This window comes from Salarias fasciatus, chromosome 8 (assembly GCF_902148845.1).
Source record: "Salarias fasciatus chromosome 8, fSalaFa1.1, whole genome shotgun sequence".
In the NCBI taxonomy this organism is placed as follows: Eukaryota; Metazoa; Chordata; class Actinopteri; order Blenniiformes; family Blenniidae; genus Salarias; species Salarias fasciatus.
Window position 1 is genome coordinate 3,964,608 of NC_043752.1, and position 19,839 is coordinate 3,984,446.

Sequence of the window (19,839 nt, forward strand, 5' to 3'; positions counted from 1 at the left end):
GGACCAATCAGGGAGTCAGGATTGCAGCTCTTTTTGCTGAGTCATGCAGATAAAAGTTATTTTCAGTTGTTTTTGTGGGGACTTTAACTTTTATTGCATTTATTTATTGAGTCCCTTTACTTGTACTGATCAGGTTATAGTGGTGCAGTTTGGTTCTGGGTCAGGTTTTGATGGTTCTGGTGCACATGTTTGGGCTATGGATCAGGCTCTACAGCTCAGGTTGGGTTCAGTGCCTCGTTTCAGTGGCCATGTTCAGGTTTGGAATGGTTTGAATTTGGATCAAGTTTGGGCCTATTTTGATTGTTAAGTTTTGGTAGCCAGGTTCTTTTCTACCTCAGGTTTTGGTGGACAGGTTCAAATCTGAAATTGATTCTGGTGGACAGATATGGTTCTGAATCAGGTTTTGATGGTCAGATTTAGTTGTTGATTAGGCTTTGGTGGCCAGGTTTGGTTCTGGATTGGGTTTTGGTGATCAGGCTGGGTATTGGATCAGGTTTTCTTGTTCAGGTTTTGTGTCCGGATCAGGTTTTGGTGGTCATCTTTGGTTCTGGATCTTCAGGGATAGACGTTTTTCTGCAGGCAGAGTTTCAGGTTGGTTGTTGATTCAGCAGCCTGGTGTGTCGGTCGTGCAGACCTGCACACTCGGTCAATGATTAGCAAGCAGACCTTGACCTCCGGCCGCCGTCGGCCTCAGAGAAGCTAACGCTGTATCTCAGCCCGTATGACACCAGCAGCATCCACCGCACTGGGAAGTAAATGCAGTTCGGATACATGAAGAGAGCTTCAGGTATGGGCCAACATATTCCTGATCTGAGGGAACTCACAGGGAGAAAAGGCTTTATCTTCACAGTGAACAGAATGTGGAGAGTAGCTTCATCGTGCTGCTCTATCTGGTGTGCTAAGGTAATGTGCCGCTAGCATGATCTCTGTCTTGATAACAGTAACTTTCCCTGTTCAACAGTTCACCACTGAACAGAACAAGTCAGTCACATCTCGATGAACAAAACTTAACAATGAGAAACATTTATCAGTCATATGAGCATATTCTTCAACTTGTTCATCGTTTCTCTGTTTTCTTAAGAGTGACACAAAACAAGACAAGATGAGAAAGGACAAGACAGGACGGTTCAGTGTGAGACAGCAGAGATGGAATGAGACAGTACAAGAAAGCAGATGGAAATCAGACATAAACATAGGGTTGTGGCAGCTGTCCGCTGATCCAGAAGGTCTCGTTTTGTCATTGCAGTGAGCACCCCTAATTTCCCTGATTTACATATTGCTGTCAATCACACCCAATGGAAACCAATCAGAAAGCAGGAGGGGATGGACTGACGGGGACACAGAAGGAGGCGGCGCTCCGGGCACTAATGCAGCGGACTGGCTACCAGCTGAGACAGGTAGGAAGATGTCCTGAGTCTGCCTGTCCTTCCGTCCGTCTGTCTGTCGGTCTGATTGTGGTGGCTGTGCAGGAGAATGGTCAGCGGCGGTACGGAGGTCCTCCGCCCGGCTGGGATGGAGGTCCACCAGAGAGAGGCAGTGAGATCTTTGTGGGGAAACTTCCCAGAGACGTGTTCGAGGACGAGCTGGTCCCTCTGTGTGAGAAGGTGTGACGAGCAAAGACACTGTGACTGAGAGCGGCTGGACGCAGAGACCCGCTCATCACCTGATCTCTCTCTGCTCCCGCTTCCAGTTCGGGAAGATCTACGAAGTGAGAATGATGATGGACTTCAACGGGAACAACCGGGGCTACGCCTTCGTCACCTTCAGCACCAAACAGGAGGCCAGAGCTGCCATGAAACAGCTCAACAACTACGAGATCAGGTCCAGCTGCTGAATTCACCCTTCATCCTCAACATCACTGCAGCTGTAAATCTATGGAGGCGTCTTCATCAGCACACATCTGTTCATCGCCCCACAAAGACCTTCACCAACCATGAAGAGACACTACCTACATGCCATGAACTGACCTCAGGCTCGCCCTCGGTCTCACTGTGTTTCCGTTCTCTGCAGGAACGGCCGCCTACTGGGAGTCTGTGCCAGCGTGGATAACTGTCGGCTGTTTGTGGGCGGCATTCCTAAAACCAAGAAGCGCGAGGAGATCCTGACCGAGATGAGGAAGGTGACCGAAGGGGTGGTGGACGTCATTGTGTACCCCAGCGCTGCCGACAAGTCCAAGAACCGTGGCTTTGCCTTCGTGGAGTACGACAGCCACCGAGCCGCCGCCATGGCCCGCCGAAAACTGCTGCCAGGTAGAAGCAGACGCCATTCACCGCGGCAAGGGGCCACTTTTTGTAACTCCTGCACATATCAAAGTATAGTATTGAATAGGAGGACTAAACAGGCGATCGTCTTCAGAAAGATACAGACACATGGGTCGAAACCGCAGGTTCTTTCATAGCTGAAGTTAAGCTGTAAGTGATTTGGTCAGTTTGACACTTTTACAGTTTAACAGGCTTGAAAGGACATTAATGATTTGTAAGGATGTTGACTCAAGTCTTTAAAGTAGAAAAAAAAAACCTCTAAAATATGCAGGGTAGAAATTCCAGAGCATTTCGAGAGGTGTCCCTTAAATGCCCTTGGATGGTGCATTCAAAGTCCATCTGTAAACTGAACTCCTAGGTTCTACTCTCTAACTTTTACCAAATCATAAATAACCACACATACCCATAAATGTATATTGTGTTTATCGCTTTGAGAGCGATAAACACAATATGACACAGTCACATGACACACTCACAAAACAACACAATAAAACATGTCAAAGTCTCCTTCGGAGGAGCTGAGCGACTTTGTTATCACCAACCAATCACAGCGCACGTTACTGGGTCCTGGGCCAGTAAAACAAGAGCTCTGACTGGCTCAGTTAGCTAAACACTCACTTGTCCTTTGACTCGTGTCATGAAGCCTCACCTGTTATATCTCCCAGGCCGTATACAGCTGTGGGGTCATGCCATCGCGGTTGACTGGGCGGAGCCTGAGGTGGAGGTGGATGAGGACACCATGGCAGCTGTTAAGATCCTGTATGTGAGGAACCTGATGCTGCAGACCACAGAAGAGACCATCGAGAAAGAGTTCAGCAGCCTCAAGCCAGGTGAGACCTCATGTCCGGAGGGGGGGGTCAGTGAATGCAGCACGTCTTTCTTCTGCGGGTGTGATTACTAAAAAAACATTTCTGTGCTGCAGGAGCGGTGGAGCGAGTGAAGAAGATCAGAGACTATGCCTTCGTCCACTTCACTCAGAGAGAAGACGCCATCAACGCCATGAACGCGCTCAATGGAAAGGTGAGGAGGAGTTCAAACCGTCACGTAAACACAGCGTCACTCTGCATCGTGTGTCCTCTTCTAGTTTCTTCTATCACAACCCATTCTGTATCTGCTGTCCTCCACCTTTCTAGTCCTGTAGCTGAGTGCGCTTCCCCAATATTCCAGTTATTTCCAGTCTTGCTGGCATCACCAGTGTTTCCAGAGTGAAGAGTAAGTCCTCACTTCTCCCCGTCTCCTCCAGGTGGTAGACGGGTCTCCTATCGAAGTCACTCTGGCCAAACCCGTCGATAAAGACAGTTATGTTCGCTACACCCGAGGAACTGGAGGACGAGGGGGCTCCCTGCTGCAGACCGACTACACAGCTTACACTCTGGGACAGGTAGGACCTTGAACACAGCACACCTACACTGAGACAGGTCGGACCCTGAATGCACCACATCTGCACTTGGTTTCAAGTATCAACAGCTGTATGACGATATCCCCTCGATAATAACTCGCCGGTCTCCTCCCACAGGTGTACGACCCCTCGGCGGCGTACCTCGGTGCGCCTGTGTTTTATGCCCCCCAGGCCTACGCGGCCATCCCAGGTCAGTTCCGCTTTCCGGCAGCCAAAGCTCACGTGGGAGGAGGTCGGGGCGTGATGAGGACGCCATCCGTCCGAGGTGAGTGCGCCATGAGTTTTATCTGTATAGTGCAGACAGCAGGTGAAGCCCCGCCCCCAAGCGACCAATCAAAGCTGAGCAGCAGACAGTTGTGCACTGATCCCTAATACAACACTACTGCACACATTCTTATGCACACACACGCAGTAGTTCATACACACAACCTGTAGTAACCCCCTCTATTCTGTTCCTACTATCTGTGGAACAGCTGTGAACAAGCATCTTAATATTTTCTCCAATGATACCTAGGAAATAAAAATATAAAGGTATATAAAGAAAAAACTCAAAGTAGAATGAGGTTAAAAAAAGAAATTTACTAAAAATAGTGTATAAACTGTTAGCGGGAACACAAGCAGGGGGGGGCGGAGCTTCATCATTGGCTGATGTCAATCAATAAACAGCACATAGCCCCAAATTGTTAATGAGGAATCGAACCAATCACAGAGTCCGAAATCCTGAAATCATCTCGGCCTTCAATCAACCCATCAATCAAGCCTTACTTGTAAATGAGAACTCACGCAGGCGAGCACAATGATAAGCAGACACATCAGGGCAGGACTTCAGAAGAAGACGTGCTGTTGTCATGGTTACCATTGTTTACTGTGATTGGATGATTGTGTGACCCTGATTTGCGGTGATTTGATTGATTTCACACCTTTTCGGTCTCCTGTAGAAATTTACATGACTGTACCTGTAGGGGCTGCGGGGGTGCGGGGACTGGGTGGGCGGGGCTACCTGGCCTACGCTGCCGGGGGAGGAGCTGTGGGTCGGGGCGGAGGCGGTGGAGGCGGTGGCGGCCACTATGGGCTGAAAGCGGAGAAGCAGGCAGAGGAGAAGCTGTACGACCTGCTGCCCGGGATGGAGCTGACCCCCATGAACCCGGCCGCCATGAGCTTGAAGACAGCCGCCATCAAACCAGCGCCACAGGTGAGAGCACGCCACCGACTCTGTCAGTGAACAACCAAAGCGAGCTGACATCAGGGAAGGAAAAGTACATTTTTTTATTACTTTAACTAAGGGAACTTACGGCCTTGATATCTCTAGAAATATACCTGTGGTGTGTGTGCGTGTGTGTGTGTGTGTGTGTGTGTGTGTGTGTCAGGTCCTGGAGGAGCTGTGCCAGAAGAATAACTGGGGTCAGCCCGTCTACCAGCTGCATTCAGCCATCAGTCCGGACCAGAGACAACTCTTCCTCTACAAGATCACCATCCCAGCTCTGGCTACACAGTACCCCAATGTGTCAGTACTCACAATAGTGCTGCTAAAGCTAAAGCTGCTACTGTGGTGATGAATACTGCTGCTCTGACACTTCCTGTTAATGCCATTGCTCATGATGCTGGTGTTTCTGTTACTCAGCTGCTCCTTAGTTTGCTTTTGCTCATGCTTGTGCTAACGTTCCTGCCGTTCCCAGCTGAGCTCATGAAGTGTCTGTTTGCAGCCATCCTTTCACGCCCACTAAACTGTGCGCCGCCGTGGAGGAAGCTAAAGTGCACGCAGCCGAGCACACGCTGCAGACGCTGGGCCTGCAGACCGAGGGCGCCACCGAAGCCACCGTGGCCTCTGTGGCCTTCCCAGGTATGTGAAGGTCCGTACCCCAAGCCGACTAACGCTTCACTGCACACCACACTAACACACCCCAGAGCAGTATTACAGGAAGACGCTGCGAACATGTTGAATCTTCTTCACTGTAGGGACCTCCTAAATTTTGAGCTAGACGAGTATTGGACTGGTTGTACACCTGTTTTTGGACTGGTGCTTGGATCTGGTTTAGGACCAGTTTCCTTCCAGCTTTTAGTTTGGTTTTGGACACGGTTGTATATTTAAGCGTAGCTCTGGTTTCGTACTGATTTAGACAGGTTTTAGACTGTTTTTGGACTAGTTTTAAACCTGTCTTCAGACTCACATTGGACATAGTTTTAGACCTGGGTTTGGACATAGTCCTGGACATGTTTGGATGAGTTTAAACAAAGTACCCATCTGTAAGCCTCACTGTGTTTCTGGACAGGAGTTCATTCGTTTTTGTCAGACAGCTGTGCTAACGCTAAGCTAGCCACAGAGCCCCGTGTCTCCTCCAGAGCTGCATGCTAACACCAGTCCTCCTCACAGCGACACACTAACATTAGCACTGACTCGGTGCGCCGTGTCTGAGTGTGTGTTGTGCTTCCTTGCAGGCTACGCTCTGGCGAGCCCGGCGTCCTCGGCAGTTGCGTCCCAGCTGAAGCAGGCTGTGTCCCTGGGCCAGGACCTGACTGCTTACGCCACCTACGAGGGCTACCCGGCCTTTGCGGTGCAAGCACGCCACGCTGACGGATACGGCGTTTTCTAGAAGGCCAGCTGGACGAGCGTACGGACGGCGAGGGCCCAGCTTCAGGGGGAACCAGTATTAACGCTTCGAGATGACATGTAGAAGGACGCCCGGGACTCGTCACCCCACCCACCACACACCCCAAGCGCCCCCTGCCTCCACCTCCTCCCCCATCTTCCCCACTCTCTGACCATGATGGTGGTTGTGATCGGACTTCGGGATTTTCTTATTCTTAGTGTTTGTTTACAAGTTTTATTGAGCGTTCATTAGTTGCTGGGAAAATGGGAAAGTTCCGACTTGTCAGCTGGGAGAAATACACAGAAACAAACTCAAAACTGGGAAAGTAAGAAGCTCTGAGAAGCCAACGCGACGTCGCTCAACGGGACAACACTTCATCTTCATGAGGAAACGTATTCTCCGATGTGATAAACCAACTTTATCGCCGTTAAAGTGAAACCTGTGGGACGTTGTTCTCTAACTACGAATAAGAGCTGGAGCGTTAACGGCTGCATAACGAAGAGTTTCCAGAAAAATTTAGGATCGTCGTGTTTCTTCAGATTTTGGTGAAAGGGACTTGTCGTGTTTCTTGATGTCACGGAAACACCCTCGACTCTGAAGTGGGAATTTTCTGCCTGCTGAGCGACCAGAGTGCCAGCTCTTCTGAGGCAACATGCTATGAGGCTTAACCCCGACTTATTATTTCCTTGAGAGGTGCGATTTGTAGTTCTTTGTTTTCATCATTATGGTTTTGTACTATGCTTCTTCTTTTTTTTTTTTTTTCCGACCTCTTTTTGTCTCCCAGAAAGGTTTCATGTCTGATCTCTTGATAAAACCATCGTCTGCTCCCGGGATGAGGAGCGCAGACGTTTTACACGCCGAACTGTGAACACGACATGGAGCAGAGACAGTATTAAAGTGCGTGAGGCACTTAGATCTTATTTTTGTACCCAGAGGAAGAAAAAAAAACTATTCTGATGCTGTTTTTCTTTCTTTGATTTCATGATTGACAGAAACAGAAACATGAGAATCGGTACAGATTAATGATGAGAGTGAGGAACAGAGGGGATTGTGGGAAAGCTGGAGGGTTTTTCTGTGTGGTTGGAGGAAACTGCTTTGACAAATTGTCACAATTCATGATCCGTAATCTTCACTAAAATAAAGACGCCAACATTTAAATAAGCAGCTTCCTTTGTTTTGCTTTATATTTACAGGTCTCATGTTTGACTCTTGATCGTCTTGTTTTAACACGACACTTCTCTGGATGAAACTTTGCATGTGAAAATTTAACAAAAGAATTATTCCTTCTGAGACAGGCCATTTTCTGAAGATTTCCTCTTGTTTTCTTTAATTCGTGGACCAGAAGAAACCAGAATATGTAGAATAAATGCCTGTTAAATATTGCCATCGGAATAATTCTGTCGGTAAAAAGTTCAGACTGTATCACTCCTGCATAAGTTTCAAATATGTGACTAGAAGTGTCCTTAAATCACCCCTGATTGGTCACTCTGAGTCTCGGGCGCACGGCTTCATCCGTGACAACGAGCCATAGCACCGTGCCACAACGGCACGTATGACCGGGCATGACAGCACGCTGCGACAGGACACCGCCCAGCAACGTGTTCATCACCATGATTTTCTTTATTTTCATCTGTCTGTCTGTGTGCATGTGTATGTATGTGTGTGTGCGTGTGTGTGTGTGTGTGTGTGTGTTTAATCTTCTTATGTAAGCGCTCATTTATTTCTCTTCTCATGGAGCCTTTAATCCTCTTCATCCTCCATCATCATCAGCTGTTTCTCAGTGTCTTTATCCGGTACACACACTGACCAGCCAGAACATTAAGACCCCTGACTCTGTGTGTGTATGTGTGTGTCCCCACCACTAGAGGGCGCCGAAAGCACTCCGTGAGCATCCGAACTGGAGGAGAGTGGTCTGCTCTGATCTATGAGGGTCAGGTGTCATCAGCTGGATGATCAGGTGTGTCACAGGTCAAAAGCCCACAGCAGTAATGAAATGAAAGTGAAGGAAAGTAATCGAAGAGGTTATAATGGTAACAAATATAAACTACCAATGGAACTGTTGAGACTATCGTATTTTAATGATAAACATAAATATTAGAGTCACTAATTGATAGAATTACTAAGTGTAACTAAAGTTGAACACAAAAATAGGATTTAAGTTCATCTAACTCTTTTGATTTGTTTGCTTTCCAAAGATACACCTCTGTTTTTTCTGATGTGATTACCTGAAAAGAATTGTATCTTTCGACACTATCCTGACTGTTGAAGTAAATAATGTTTCTTGGACCCAACCAGCTTCTACATTTTATCTACGGTCAGGGTCACAGGGTGCTAATCTGATCCCAGCAAACAGGGTGTGAAGGCAGGCTCCACCTGGACAGGTGAGCAGGACGCAGTCAACACACAGGCTGAACTCTCCCGACTCTCCAGCTTACCCGTGAACGCACCACGAGCTTCCACACCCAAAGCGGGTCAGGGGCGGTGACGTCATCCGGGAGCGGGTGAGCGGTCATCAGGCGGCCGGGCGGCGGCGGCGGCGGAGCGGCCGGACCACAGCGGGACTCCCGGCCCGGAGGCGAGGCACCATGTCGGAGCCCCGCAGCGGAGGAGGAGCGCTGCACAGCGAGAGGGAGCCGGAGGAGGAGCGCGGAGGTCAGTGCAGCGCTGTGGGCTTTCCCGCCTGTTGTCAGGACGTGTTTCCAACACATTTAATTCTGTCAAATAATTAAATTCAGAATTTTACTTTTTTATTTCTTTTTTCTAAGAAAATTTTTTAAGAGAGTATTTTTAGTGTCTCTCTGTTTAAACTTTCCAGCTCAATGAACATACAATTGGGTCATTGGACACCAATCATCTTATTATGTAATGATTATGAGATGTTGGCCCGTGTGTTTGATGCAGTGTGTTTTCATGTGAAAATACGGTGGAAGGTGTAGGAAGGTGCAGTAAGTCACGGGTGCAGCCATAGGTTAGGTGAACAGAGTTCAATGCCACTGTAAACGTAAAGCCCGATTGACAAGATACGTTTTCTTTTCACTCACCTAAGCTCGAGGCTCACTGGAAAACAAAGGCAGCGCGGTGGTTTTTCTTTTGGATAAACATTTCAATGGCTTTCATTCATTTTGGTGTTTTAGACTGTTAACTTTAGCGTTGGCAGTACCTGCCTACTGGCAGCTCTCAATTTGGAAATGAACCAAAATAGTCCGTCAGAAAAAATGTCCCCCGGAAACAAAGTCTGTCCTCTACTTCCATTGTTGCTATTTAATTTTGCATTGTGGCATTTATATAATTACATCTTGGTTTCTAAAAATGTTTAAGAAGAGAGGATGTTAACATGTATAAACATTTAATGGAAATTAAAAAAAGGTCTTAGCCACTTGATCAGAGTTTTGATCTTTATCTTTGGAAAAAAAACTATTACCTTAACTAAAGTTGAAAGTGTTTCTCATGTTATTTATCCTTGTCACTCAATGTTAATTTCATCACAGAATATTAAGAAGGCTTATTCTATAATCTTCAAATTTCTTTGGAAAACAAAATCCATTATATTAAGAGATCACAATTGGTTAAAAGGTTTGATGAGGGTGGTATTAATGCTTTAGATTTTAAAAGCCACGGTTGGTAATTAAAAAAAAAAAAAGTTTAAAATCCCCTTTAGATGCATAAAAACTCCAAGTGGTTTTAAAAAGTTAGGAGGATCAGAATTCCTTTTGAGTTGTGATTTTCAGATCACCTAAATACCATTAAGTTTATGCAAATTCCACAAACAAATGCTTCAGTTTTGGAAAATGATGTTCATCCATAACTTTTCACTTCATAATTGAACTCTGTGGAACAAGAGAACAATTTTTATGGGTGGGTTATCAATGTTCATGCATGATTGGTTTGATTAAAAATTGCATTTGTGAAAAATTAATTGGACAGTAGACTTTTTTAATTTGTCATCCTTAGTGGAAAAATATAAACTTTGAAAGTAAAGTTTTTGATGAGGGTTGTAGATCATATAAGGCTCGTTCTTTATTTGTAAAGGGCCAATTCCTCCTAACACGAAGGAGGCTCATTTTAAAGTAATAAATAATATTAATAAATAGGACCTGACTTTAAATATAAGTTTTTATATTATTGCTTTTACTCATTTCTGGATGATTATACTGACCGATTTGAACTATTTAGCCTTAAAATTTGTGGTGCATTGGCTAGTTAGATGACTGAGATGAGTATCCACATGGTAGAAAGTGAATCACAGAACACCGAAGGCTTCCTTTCAAAGAAAATTAGGTAAACAGTGTTCCTGATTGCCATTCTTCTCAACCACCGTCCGGCCCTCCTCCTCCTCTTTGCAGTGAATGGAGGAGGCTGTTCTTCCTGTGCTGGAGGTGATTATCCACAGCGATCTTCAGGTCCAAGAGAGCGAAGATGCTGCCAAAAGCCTCTCAAACACACCAAAACATAGAAACACAGTTCGTGTCAGTGTTTCAGCCAGTCTTTGGTGGAGGTTTGGTCTCCGTTTGGTTTAGTATTCAGTAGAGTTTGGTCCTGGTTTGGCTCAGTTCTTGGTTGAGGTTCAGTCTTCGTTTTCCTCAGTGTTAAATGTTTGCTGTTGGTCTTTTTCTGCTCTGTTACTCAGATTTCCATTTTCATTCAAATCGAACACACCCATCATCTGTGAGAGTTTCACTGTGTTTCTGCTCAGTGTTTTTGTGACAACAGAAGCAGCTGAACGGTGTGTTTTCCTGCCTTCTCAGGTCTCCTGAGGGCTTCTCATGTAACTTCACCACTTGTTCACTGTCTTCTGCTGCACAGAGGCAACATTATTTTTCACTGTCTTATTGTGTTTCCAAACACAAACAGGTTGTGACTCTAAATGTCTGAATCATGAAGCGTGCTTGCTACCGTGCGCATGAGGACTGCAGATGTCTTCCTCTTGAAGACTGTTTGAACGCCGCTGACAGACTTTGTGTCGAAGACGTGGAGCAGTGGGTCGGAGTGTCCTGCACTCCTCAAAAGGCTCCTTGTTCAGAGCGTCAGCTGACTGAAGCCCTTTGTCCCCGAACACATGGAGGGAGGAGGTGAATGCAGAAGAGGCCCGGACGGTCATCCTCACAGCACAGCACGCGTCCCCAAAGAGTCCTCCAGCTGTCTTCTGTCTGTCCTCAAAAATGTCCCTGTGAGTGGATTTCCATTTTGAAGCTCACATCAGGGCATCTGGCCTGGATCGTTCATCCATTCTGCTCTCCAAAGATTTCAGCATATGCTGTGTTCACCTCTTGAACTGAAACTGAGGACTGGTTCTACTCGTGGTTACTTCAGGAACCTTCGGTGTGGAAGGCCAGCTGTTCGCCACATCACAGCCGAGAGGCTCTACGATGAAGATCTGAGGTCGTTGTGCGATTCGGGGTCAAAGCACAGTGACCCTTCGGTGGGTTAATCCTTCATCGTAATCTGCTCTGAGAGATGAACCGCTGTAATCTGTCATCTGCAGCTCGCTGACCCACTTTCAGCAGCAGGAACCTGAGAGCCACATCTGCCTCCTGTGTCTCCTGTACCTGAAGCCGTGCCCCGGTCGAGGCTCCGCCTCCCCCTGTAGTCCGCCTGCTAATAAAACTGCTGCTGCTGAGGCTCCGCCTCTTACTACTCAGAATGAGCTTTCGTTCTTTCAAAGAAGCACTTTGCTTTTTGCGGTTGATCATATTATTGTGAATCTAGATGTAAGATGAGCGTCTGTGCGTTGACTCGGCAGTTGTTCTGCAGGTGTGGCCTCTGCAGGCAATGGCATGGCGGTGGTGGGCGACCTCCCGGTTCCTCAGAACATCTGCATCAGTAACATCACCTGCGACTCCTTCAGGATCAGCTGGGACATGACGGAGCTGGGCCGTGAACGCATCACGCACTTCTTCATCGACCTGAACAAGAAGGAAAATCAGGACAGCAACAAGTTCAAACACAAGGTCAGACCGCCGTTTCTCCTTTTTTCTCCATTTGACTCCTCATCTAATGTTTAGTTTGCTTCGTGTTGAGATGATCAGATGTTGTGTTGTCGATGTTTGGCCTGAAGGTGGCGCCCTCTCGCTCTGTGTTTCAGGAGATTCCCACCAAGCTGGTGGCGAAGGCGGTTCCTCTGCCGATGACGGTGCGGGGCCACTGGTTCCTGAGTCCTCGGACGGAGTACACCGTGTCCGTGCAGACGGCGGCGAAGAAGCCGGACGGAGAATACGACGTGTCTCCGTGGAGCGAGATCGTTCAGTTCTGCACGGCAGGTGGGGCTGAAGGAGGCGGAGAGGAGGCGTGCAGGAGGGGTGCTGTGCAGAGGAGGAGTAACCTGTGTTCGGTTTGTAGATTACTCGCTGCTCCACCTGAACCAGCTCCTGCAGAAGGCGGAGCTCGTGTCCGGCCGCATGCTTCCCTTCAGCGTCTTCTACAGGAACCAGCAGGAGGCGCTGCTGCACCCGGACAGGTGCGCCATGCCTCGCTCTTCCTCCTGCGCCTCCTCCTCCTCCTCCGCTCATGGTAACCTTTAACCCTGCTTCACGCTGCAGCTGCGGAGACACTCCGCAGCGCCACCTGCTGCCGGCGGTGAAGGACGACAGCGGCAGCCACGGCTCGCCCATCAGCGGGAAGCTGAGAGGGATTTTCTTCAGCTGCAACACCGAGTTCAACACGGGCGAGCCGCCGCAGGACTCCCCGTACGGGCCGCACCGCTTCCAGGTGCCTGAATGCGGCGTGCGCGGGAACCGGGGCCGCTCAGCGCAGGCTGACCTTCCTTCTTTGTGCGTTTCTGCAGGTTCGCGCCGACCTCCTCTTCAATCTGAGCACCAACATCTACTTCGGAGACTTCTACTGCATGTACACGTCCTACCACTACGTCATCCTGGTGCTGGCGCCCGCCGGCTCGGGGGGGGACGCCTTCTGCCGGGGACGCCTGCCGCTCCTGGACCGCTCCGGCAACGCCTTCCTGACGTGCCGGGCGGAGGCCGACGGCTCGCTGTCCTTCTGCCACGCCCAGGACGTCATCCTGGAGGTGATCTACACCGAGCCGGTGGACGTGACGCTGGGCAGCGTGACGCGCGTCAGCGGCCACCAGCTCATGAGCCTGTCCACCGCCAACGCCAAGAAGGACCCCAGCTGCAAGGTGTGCAACATCAGCGCGGGCCGCTAACGCCGCCGCCTCCTCCAGTAACCGGCTAACCAGTGTAGCGGTTAGCAGCTCCACTACTAACTAACTGCAGCTCCCTGTGGAGCACATGGTGTGCTCCAGCTGTCCTCTGAGACGCACCCGGCTCACAGCGCCCTCTGGCGGTCGGAGGGGCGGTTTCAGGATGACTTCAACTCAGGAGCTCGTTGTTTGACTTGAATTCTGGACTTCCTCCTCTGTTTGAAACCTTTCTCCATTTATTTTTTTGTTTTCTTTGTGAAAAAAAAAATCTGTTTTTGGAGGCAATGGACTTAGATGAGGACTAAAACTCAAGCTAATGAGATCCTTAATCTCTTTTGTCTCTGAGCAGCACTAATAGTTTAACCTATTTACCACCAGGGTGATCAGATTTATTCGATTTTTATGTTTGTAAGAGTTGACAAGGCTCAATCCTTTATTTTTTTCATAATATGTTCATCATTTAGTATCTATTAGTTGTGTATTGTTGACATAATGGTACTGCAGGAGTAACGGAGGTCACTATAAACACTAAGCTCTGTTTCTCTGCTTCCTCACAGTTTTTTGAACGTTCCAGATATGATGAACAGCCTGTGTTCATGAAGAGGAGAAGTACACATGTAGAATCCTGTCAGAGCTGATAGGATGGGAGTGTTCATGGTAAATGTGGCTGGACGGAAGTTGGAAACTGTAAAAGACGACTGATTGCTGCTAATCTGTATTTTTCTAACCTCCGGTTCCTCTGTTGGTATTGTGATCTCATTAAACCTTTTTTTCAGGTTGCAGCAGCTGTGACTGAGCTTTTTATTTGAAATCCCCTTGTTTATGAGTGAGCTGAAAATCACTGAACTTCCTTTCTGTTGTTGTGTCATACTGCCACCTGCTGTCTGCAGAGTTCTGCTGCATACTGAATTTAATGCAGTATTTATCTGATTAGATTTGCCTAATCATATGGTACCAAAAAAAAAAATCTTTCAATTAAACTGAATGTTTTGAAGAAGAAGCAGGTCCTCATCCAACATGGCTGCCACACTGATCCATCAGGTCAACAGTCCGTGACAATGACAAGTCTATTCATATGTCTGTGGTTCTGCCTGTAAGGGACGTCTTTGGAGTTTAATCAGCAGAGCTCCTCTCTCACATGTGAATCACAAACCTTTAGCATGATGAATACACACCAGTCAGTCACATTGGTGCGGATATTTTATTTAGTCCGAAAAAAGAGATGTCAATTACCGTAATTTTGTGTTATTAAGGATAGATGCTGCAACTTTTACTAATGCATTACAGTAATTCAGGATATTGATTGTTGTTGAGAGTTTGAACAGAGACGGTAGAGATCGACATGCAGGTTTACTGCTTGGGACGGATCATCATCCGGATGCCCTTCAGGGAGTAGTTGAACCCTTTCCAGTGGTACCACTCCATTCCGCCAGCAAAGAGGGTGTCGTGGGATCCCCACAGATAAAGGCCGTTCGGGTTTGCGTGCAGGCAGTTGTTGTACCAGAACGCCCCCATGAATTTCCTGGCACAGCTTTCTTCGCTGTTGTCCTGGTCTCTGTCGAAGGTGGAGAACTTCTGTCCGTTGTGACGTTTCAGGGAGTCTTCTACAGAGACACAGAACAACGTCAGGTACCGCCGCTCGGCGCTGGACATGCGGGTGTCTGTGGCTGGTGTGGGTGTGTTCACCCACTTTCTTTTCCGACGAATCCAGACACGTTCAGCCTGTATCCGTCAGACTCGGAGTCCACGGAGAACACAGAGTAATAAGCGTGGCTTCTGTTTCCCTCGAAGTCCTCCATGTCTACCACCAGCTGGTAGTCTTTGCCATTTGTCAAGTTAAAGAGATGCTCCAGACCTGAAAGCACACAGGAACATGCCGGGGGTGGAGTTCAGACATCTGAGGAGCATCACCCCAACCAGAAGCTACCACCTCGGACCCTGGTCCTGCAAAGGTTTCTTCCTTTTCCCACTTTCAGCAGTCGTCCATGCTTGCTCATGTGGAACTGTTGGGTTTTTCTCTGTAAAAGTGCCTGGACATGACTGCGTTAGATTTGGTACAATACAAATAAGGCTGAATAGAATTTTGTTTGGAGCTAGTTTCAAGACAGCCGTTTAATAGTTTGACTGTGGTTTAAAACTAGTCCTAAGTTTTGGGGATAGTTTTTGGGATTGTTCGAGGTGGAATTAAGAAAGATTTCAGACCAGTCTGGGAGACGTTTTAGGATGTCTCAAGGTTCGTATAACTTTAAGAAGAGTTTTAAGCTAGTTCAAGGTACTTTGACAATGGCTTTAAGGTAGTTTAGGGTGGTTTAACAATAGGTTTAGAGTAGTTTAGGGAAGTTTAAGAATAGATTTAAAGTAGTGGAGGATAGTTTAAGAATAGATTTAAGCTAGTTGAGGTAGTTTAACCATAGCTTTAAGGCAGTTTAGGGTAGTTTACCAATAGTTTTAAGGTAGCTTAAGATAGTTTAACTATAGCTGAAAGATAGTTCGAGGGTAGTTTTCGGGAAGTTTAACAATAATTATAGGGTAGTTTACCAATGATTCAGGATGGCTAAAGCTAGCTTTGAAATAGTTTTAAGGAAGTATAAGATACTTTAAGGATACTTTTAAGGTAGCTGAGGATACCTTAAGAATAGTTTCAGGAATAGATTCAGAATAATTTCAGTCATTTTAAAGGAGGAAGCGGTTCCAGTGTTCACCATGTGGATTTTTTTCATTTAGACCTTTGCCTGTAGATTTTGTAGCTTTGTTTTGTGAATGAATTCCTCTGTGTGAGCCCTGAATGTAGTGGTTTTTATTCTTTTGGATCTTGGACTGTGCATACGGGTCTCTGTTCTGCTGTTCCGGTTCTCCATGTCTGTGTCTCCTCACCGAGCCAGTACTCTCCTTCGGCGTTGCCGAAGCCCTCTTTGTAGAGGTCCCAGGGCCTGTAGAAGTTCACCGAGCCGTCCATCCTCCTCTGGAACACCTGCAGAAATGGACGGAGGTCCGTTCAGCTCAGCTGACACAGATCCTCAAACGCTGCAGAGTTACTCACCGTCCACCCTCCGTCAAAGTCCTTCATTTCACAGAACACCTGCACACACACACACAGAGCGAGTCAACTTGACTTTTGAAATCTACTTTAACAAGAAGATTGGTTATCTGGTTGCCACGGTCGCCAGCTACAGCTTACCTGCACACCGGAGGCAGTGGGGTAGATGGTGTACACCCCGCTGGGTAGGCTGACGTCTGCATCGTGGATTTCTTTGCAGTCCACATGGAGAGGAGGAGGAGGAGGAGGAGGACAAGAGCTGGTGAGCAGAGGAGGCAGGAGGAGCAGGAGGAGGTGGAGCGACGGCTGCTGGAACAGAGGAGGAGCCTTCAGACAGCAGCTTCAGATCTGAGACACTTTTCTGCCGAAATAGGAACTGCTCCACCCAACTCCACCCTGTGAGGAAGCTGAACTGTAAAATTAATGTGTTGTCTATTTCAGCAGCAGCAGCAAAATGTATTGTTTTAAATGGGTTAAAATTGATGAATCCGTTTCAGTTTAGTGCCAAATCTGAAACTTGTTTGAATGCAGATTCAAAAAACGGATTTTGAGCTGGATGGTTATGAACTTAACTACATCGAAGGAGAGATTAAAAGTGCAGAAAGTGTAACCATATATGTAGAGAAACGCTGAAATAATAGGATAGTACAAAATAAATCAAATGAAATCAAAAATCAAGGATGTATTAAAAAAAAAAAACCCTTACAAATCAGATATATACAGAGTTCATAGTGAAGCATCTTTTTCCAAGAAGAATCAGAAAATTGTTTTTATCTATCAACTTTTATTTTGTAACTCCCAATTTGTGGCCCTTTTACACTAAAAAAAAAAAACATTTATAACTTTAAAAAAATTGTATCTTCCATTATGTTTCCATACCATGTAGTTCCTGGATTGATAAATAATATGACAACTCAAACATTATCAATAAATTGTCTTGAACTGATAAAATAGTCCTCAGGAACGTTTTTGAAGTTGTAAAGTTACGGAGATGAATTAGACTTTGTTTTGAAGTGTTTCATCAGAAACTGGATGGAGGTTAAAACACACTCACCCTCATGGTCCCAGTGGTGACGACTGATCTGAGATCTGTTTGACACAAGACATCATGGAGCAGATGATCAGAAACAAGGTGAAAAAAACAAACAAACACACACACATTTCAACAGTCTCAAGCAACTCAGTCAGGTCAGAGATGGAAGAATGAGGCCTGACTCCGCCGACCTGTCCAGACTCACCTGCAGGAGACGGATCGTCAGGTTCCTTCAGCTCCAGCGTGTCGGAGCGTCGAAGAGTCTCTGCTTTTATCTGCAGGAGGAGGTTCGTCCATCCACTGGAACACCTCTGCGGTTGGGAAATGGTAGAACCAGACTGTTTTACCGGAACAGCTCCTACACTTCCTCTTTTCAGAAAAAGTCAACAGAAATTCACCAAATCAGCGAGTAACGGATTGAATTATCCTCCACCGTCTCAGCTAATTTCACCGACTCCACAATTCTCACCAATTTACAGAATCCGGCAAATTCTACAAACCGTTATTACAGCTGTTCCGTAAGAGTCTGGATTACAAGTAGATTACAAAAATCCTGTTAAAAGAAAAATGCACTTTTCAGGGTATTTTTCAGAAAAATCACAAAGGAAGCAGAAGTTAAATGCCAAAAAATCTGGAAATAAATTCACCAAGATTATAAGGCTTTGCAGATTAGGTTAGAATTAATAAGTAATAGGAATGTAACTTTGGGATATATTGAATAACATAATGAAAAATGGCTCTCAGCTATTAAAAGTCTCTCATCTGGACCTTGTGTTTCCAAATCAGTACTTTTACCAACCAACAATGACTATACAAAATCTGTGTTGCTGAGGAAAGACAAGCTGTCTCTTTATTACCACAATTCTGAAAAACTCTAGAAAATTATACTGTAGCACAAAGATTACAGAAATTCATCGAAACACATAAGTTATCGTCAAACATTATCATCTGCAAAAATGGGATTGAATGAGGAAATCAAGATCACACAGTTAGAATGTTTATAGACCCCCCCAAAAAAAAGATTTCGACACAATGGTTTCACACAAACAAATGATCACTGAATCTAAACTGAACTTGTGCCATTTGGGGATTGTAAAATAATAAATAATGCAATAATGTAGATGGTTTGAATTGACATCAGACCTCCTGAACACCGTTTGGTTTGTTCATCATCAGTTTCACCTCAGAAAACAGGAACTTCTCTGACTCAGTTTCTTTGAGACAAGGTCTTCTTTCTAATTAAAACAAACAAAAGAACAACGCTGAGAGTTTTTTTTTTTTTTTAACTTTCTTTGGATGTTAGGACATCTGCAGATTTTCACTTCCTCTCTTTATTTCCAGAGCAGTTCGCTATGTCATCCTCAGAGGACAGATCACCTCCTCCCAGACAGCAAACCTCCTCTGAGTCGCACTCGGTGCATCAGGACACGTGAAAAAATGGGAAGCTGACTTTCTCAACTCTCTGACTTTCAGGGAATCCAATCGAACAATATTTCCATCATCAGATGACTGGTGGAAACGGCTGTCAAAGTGGAACTTAAAAAATAAATAAATAAATAAATGCTCAGGCTTGGTTACTCCTGTAGATGAGTGAAAACGTCATTTTCTGAACACGCTTGAGGCCCCCTAGTGGGCACCGTGATGTCAAATTGATGTTCAACCACAGATTTTACAGTTTTTCACAATTGCTAAAACACATTTCTTGAAACCTCCATCCATTTTCTCAAAACCTTAAACACAAATCCAAAAATCCACACTACATTCACAAAACCTCAGACATTTCTGTCAAAATCAAACTATCACCTCAAAACCAGGGAGTTGATGATTTTGTGGCTGAAGGGAAGAGAAGAATCACCATTTTGAACATTCCTGCAACTCCTTCTCTTTCTTGCATCACCTCAAAACCAGTTCTCCTGTGATCAAAACCTCACTATGCGTTCAGATGTCACACACAGCAGGTAAAAACATCTTCACCTCAAATCGTTCATTAGACTCTACATGAAATAACTGAGGACACAGCAGCAGTCCACACTCTGAAACCTGCTGGGTGATTTTTCCAACCCATTTCCTGGGTAGCCCTAGATTTTGTGCAGATTGGGTCACTTTTATATTAAGTTGTTTTCAGATCAAGATCTTCTCTCATATGAAAACTGAACATTATTCGGCATCGTGTCTTGGAACACTGCAGATTTTCAATTCCACACTTTATTTCCTGTCTTTTACTCATCGTGTGCTTTTTAATGTTAAGTGTTGTAATTTTTTTTTTTTTTTTTTTTTTTTTTTATAGATGTTGACACTCTTATATTCATGTTGTGATCTTTCATAGAAACAGAGGCACTGTGTTCTCACCCCTCCAGCTCCAGGGTTC

General features: G+C 46.0%; 3 protein-coding genes across 5 annotated transcripts; 2 read left to right on the forward strand and 1 right to left on the reverse strand.

Annotated features, from left to right (window-relative positions):
- Positions 1-1,295: 1,295 nt before the first annotated feature.
- On the forward strand, positions 1,296-6,251 carry LOC115393222 (APOBEC1 complementation factor-like). Of its 2 annotated transcripts, none has more exons than XM_030098086.1 (12): positions 1,296-1,397; positions 1,470-1,604; positions 1,691-1,821; positions 2,011-2,249; positions 2,927-3,091; positions 3,184-3,281; positions 3,505-3,642; positions 3,778-3,925; positions 4,599-4,852; positions 5,028-5,164; positions 5,364-5,500; positions 6,097-6,251. In XM_030098086.1, exons 1-12 carry the CDS (start codon positions 1,296-1,298, stop codon positions 6,249-6,251), a joined length of 1,839 nt encoding a protein of 612 aa, XP_029953946.1. The 2 variants fall into 2 exon arrangements, with proteins under 2 accessions (XP_029953946.1, XP_029953947.1); XM_030098087.1 differs by having other exon boundaries at positions 4,623-4,852.
- A 2,559-nt stretch (positions 6,252-8,810) lies between these two features.
- Positions 8,811-14,061, forward strand: LOC115393199 (phytanoyl-CoA hydroxylase-interacting protein-like). Its single transcript, XM_030098060.1, has 6 exons — positions 8,811-8,900; positions 12,000-12,196; positions 12,331-12,505; positions 12,585-12,702; positions 12,785-12,953; positions 13,030-14,061. The coding sequence occupies exons 1-6, from the start codon at positions 8,834-8,836 to the stop codon at positions 13,402-13,404; spliced, it is 1,101 nt and encodes a 366-aa protein (XP_029953920.1). The 5' UTR covers positions 8,811-8,833; the 3' UTR covers positions 13,405-14,061.
- A 522-nt stretch (positions 14,062-14,583) lies between these two features.
- On the reverse strand, positions 14,584-17,685 carry LOC115393297 (microfibril-associated glycoprotein 4-like). 2 transcript variants are annotated; one of them, XM_030098206.1, is made up of 7 exons: positions 17,677-17,685; positions 17,493-17,527; positions 16,580-16,744; positions 16,442-16,480; positions 16,276-16,372; positions 15,092-15,256; positions 14,584-15,005 (listed from the first exon to the last, which is right to left on the reverse strand). In XM_030098206.1, exons 2-7 carry the CDS (start codon positions 17,496-17,498, stop codon positions 14,752-14,754), a joined length of 726 nt encoding a protein of 241 aa, XP_029954066.1. In that variant the 5' UTR covers positions 17,499-17,527; positions 17,677-17,685; the 3' UTR covers positions 14,584-14,751. The 2 variants fall into 2 exon arrangements, with proteins under 2 accessions (XP_029954066.1, XP_029954065.1); XM_030098205.1 differs by lacking the exon at positions 17,677-17,685 and having other exon boundaries at positions 16,580-16,747; positions 17,493-17,516.
- Between the last annotated feature and the right edge of the window lie 2,154 nt (positions 17,686-19,839).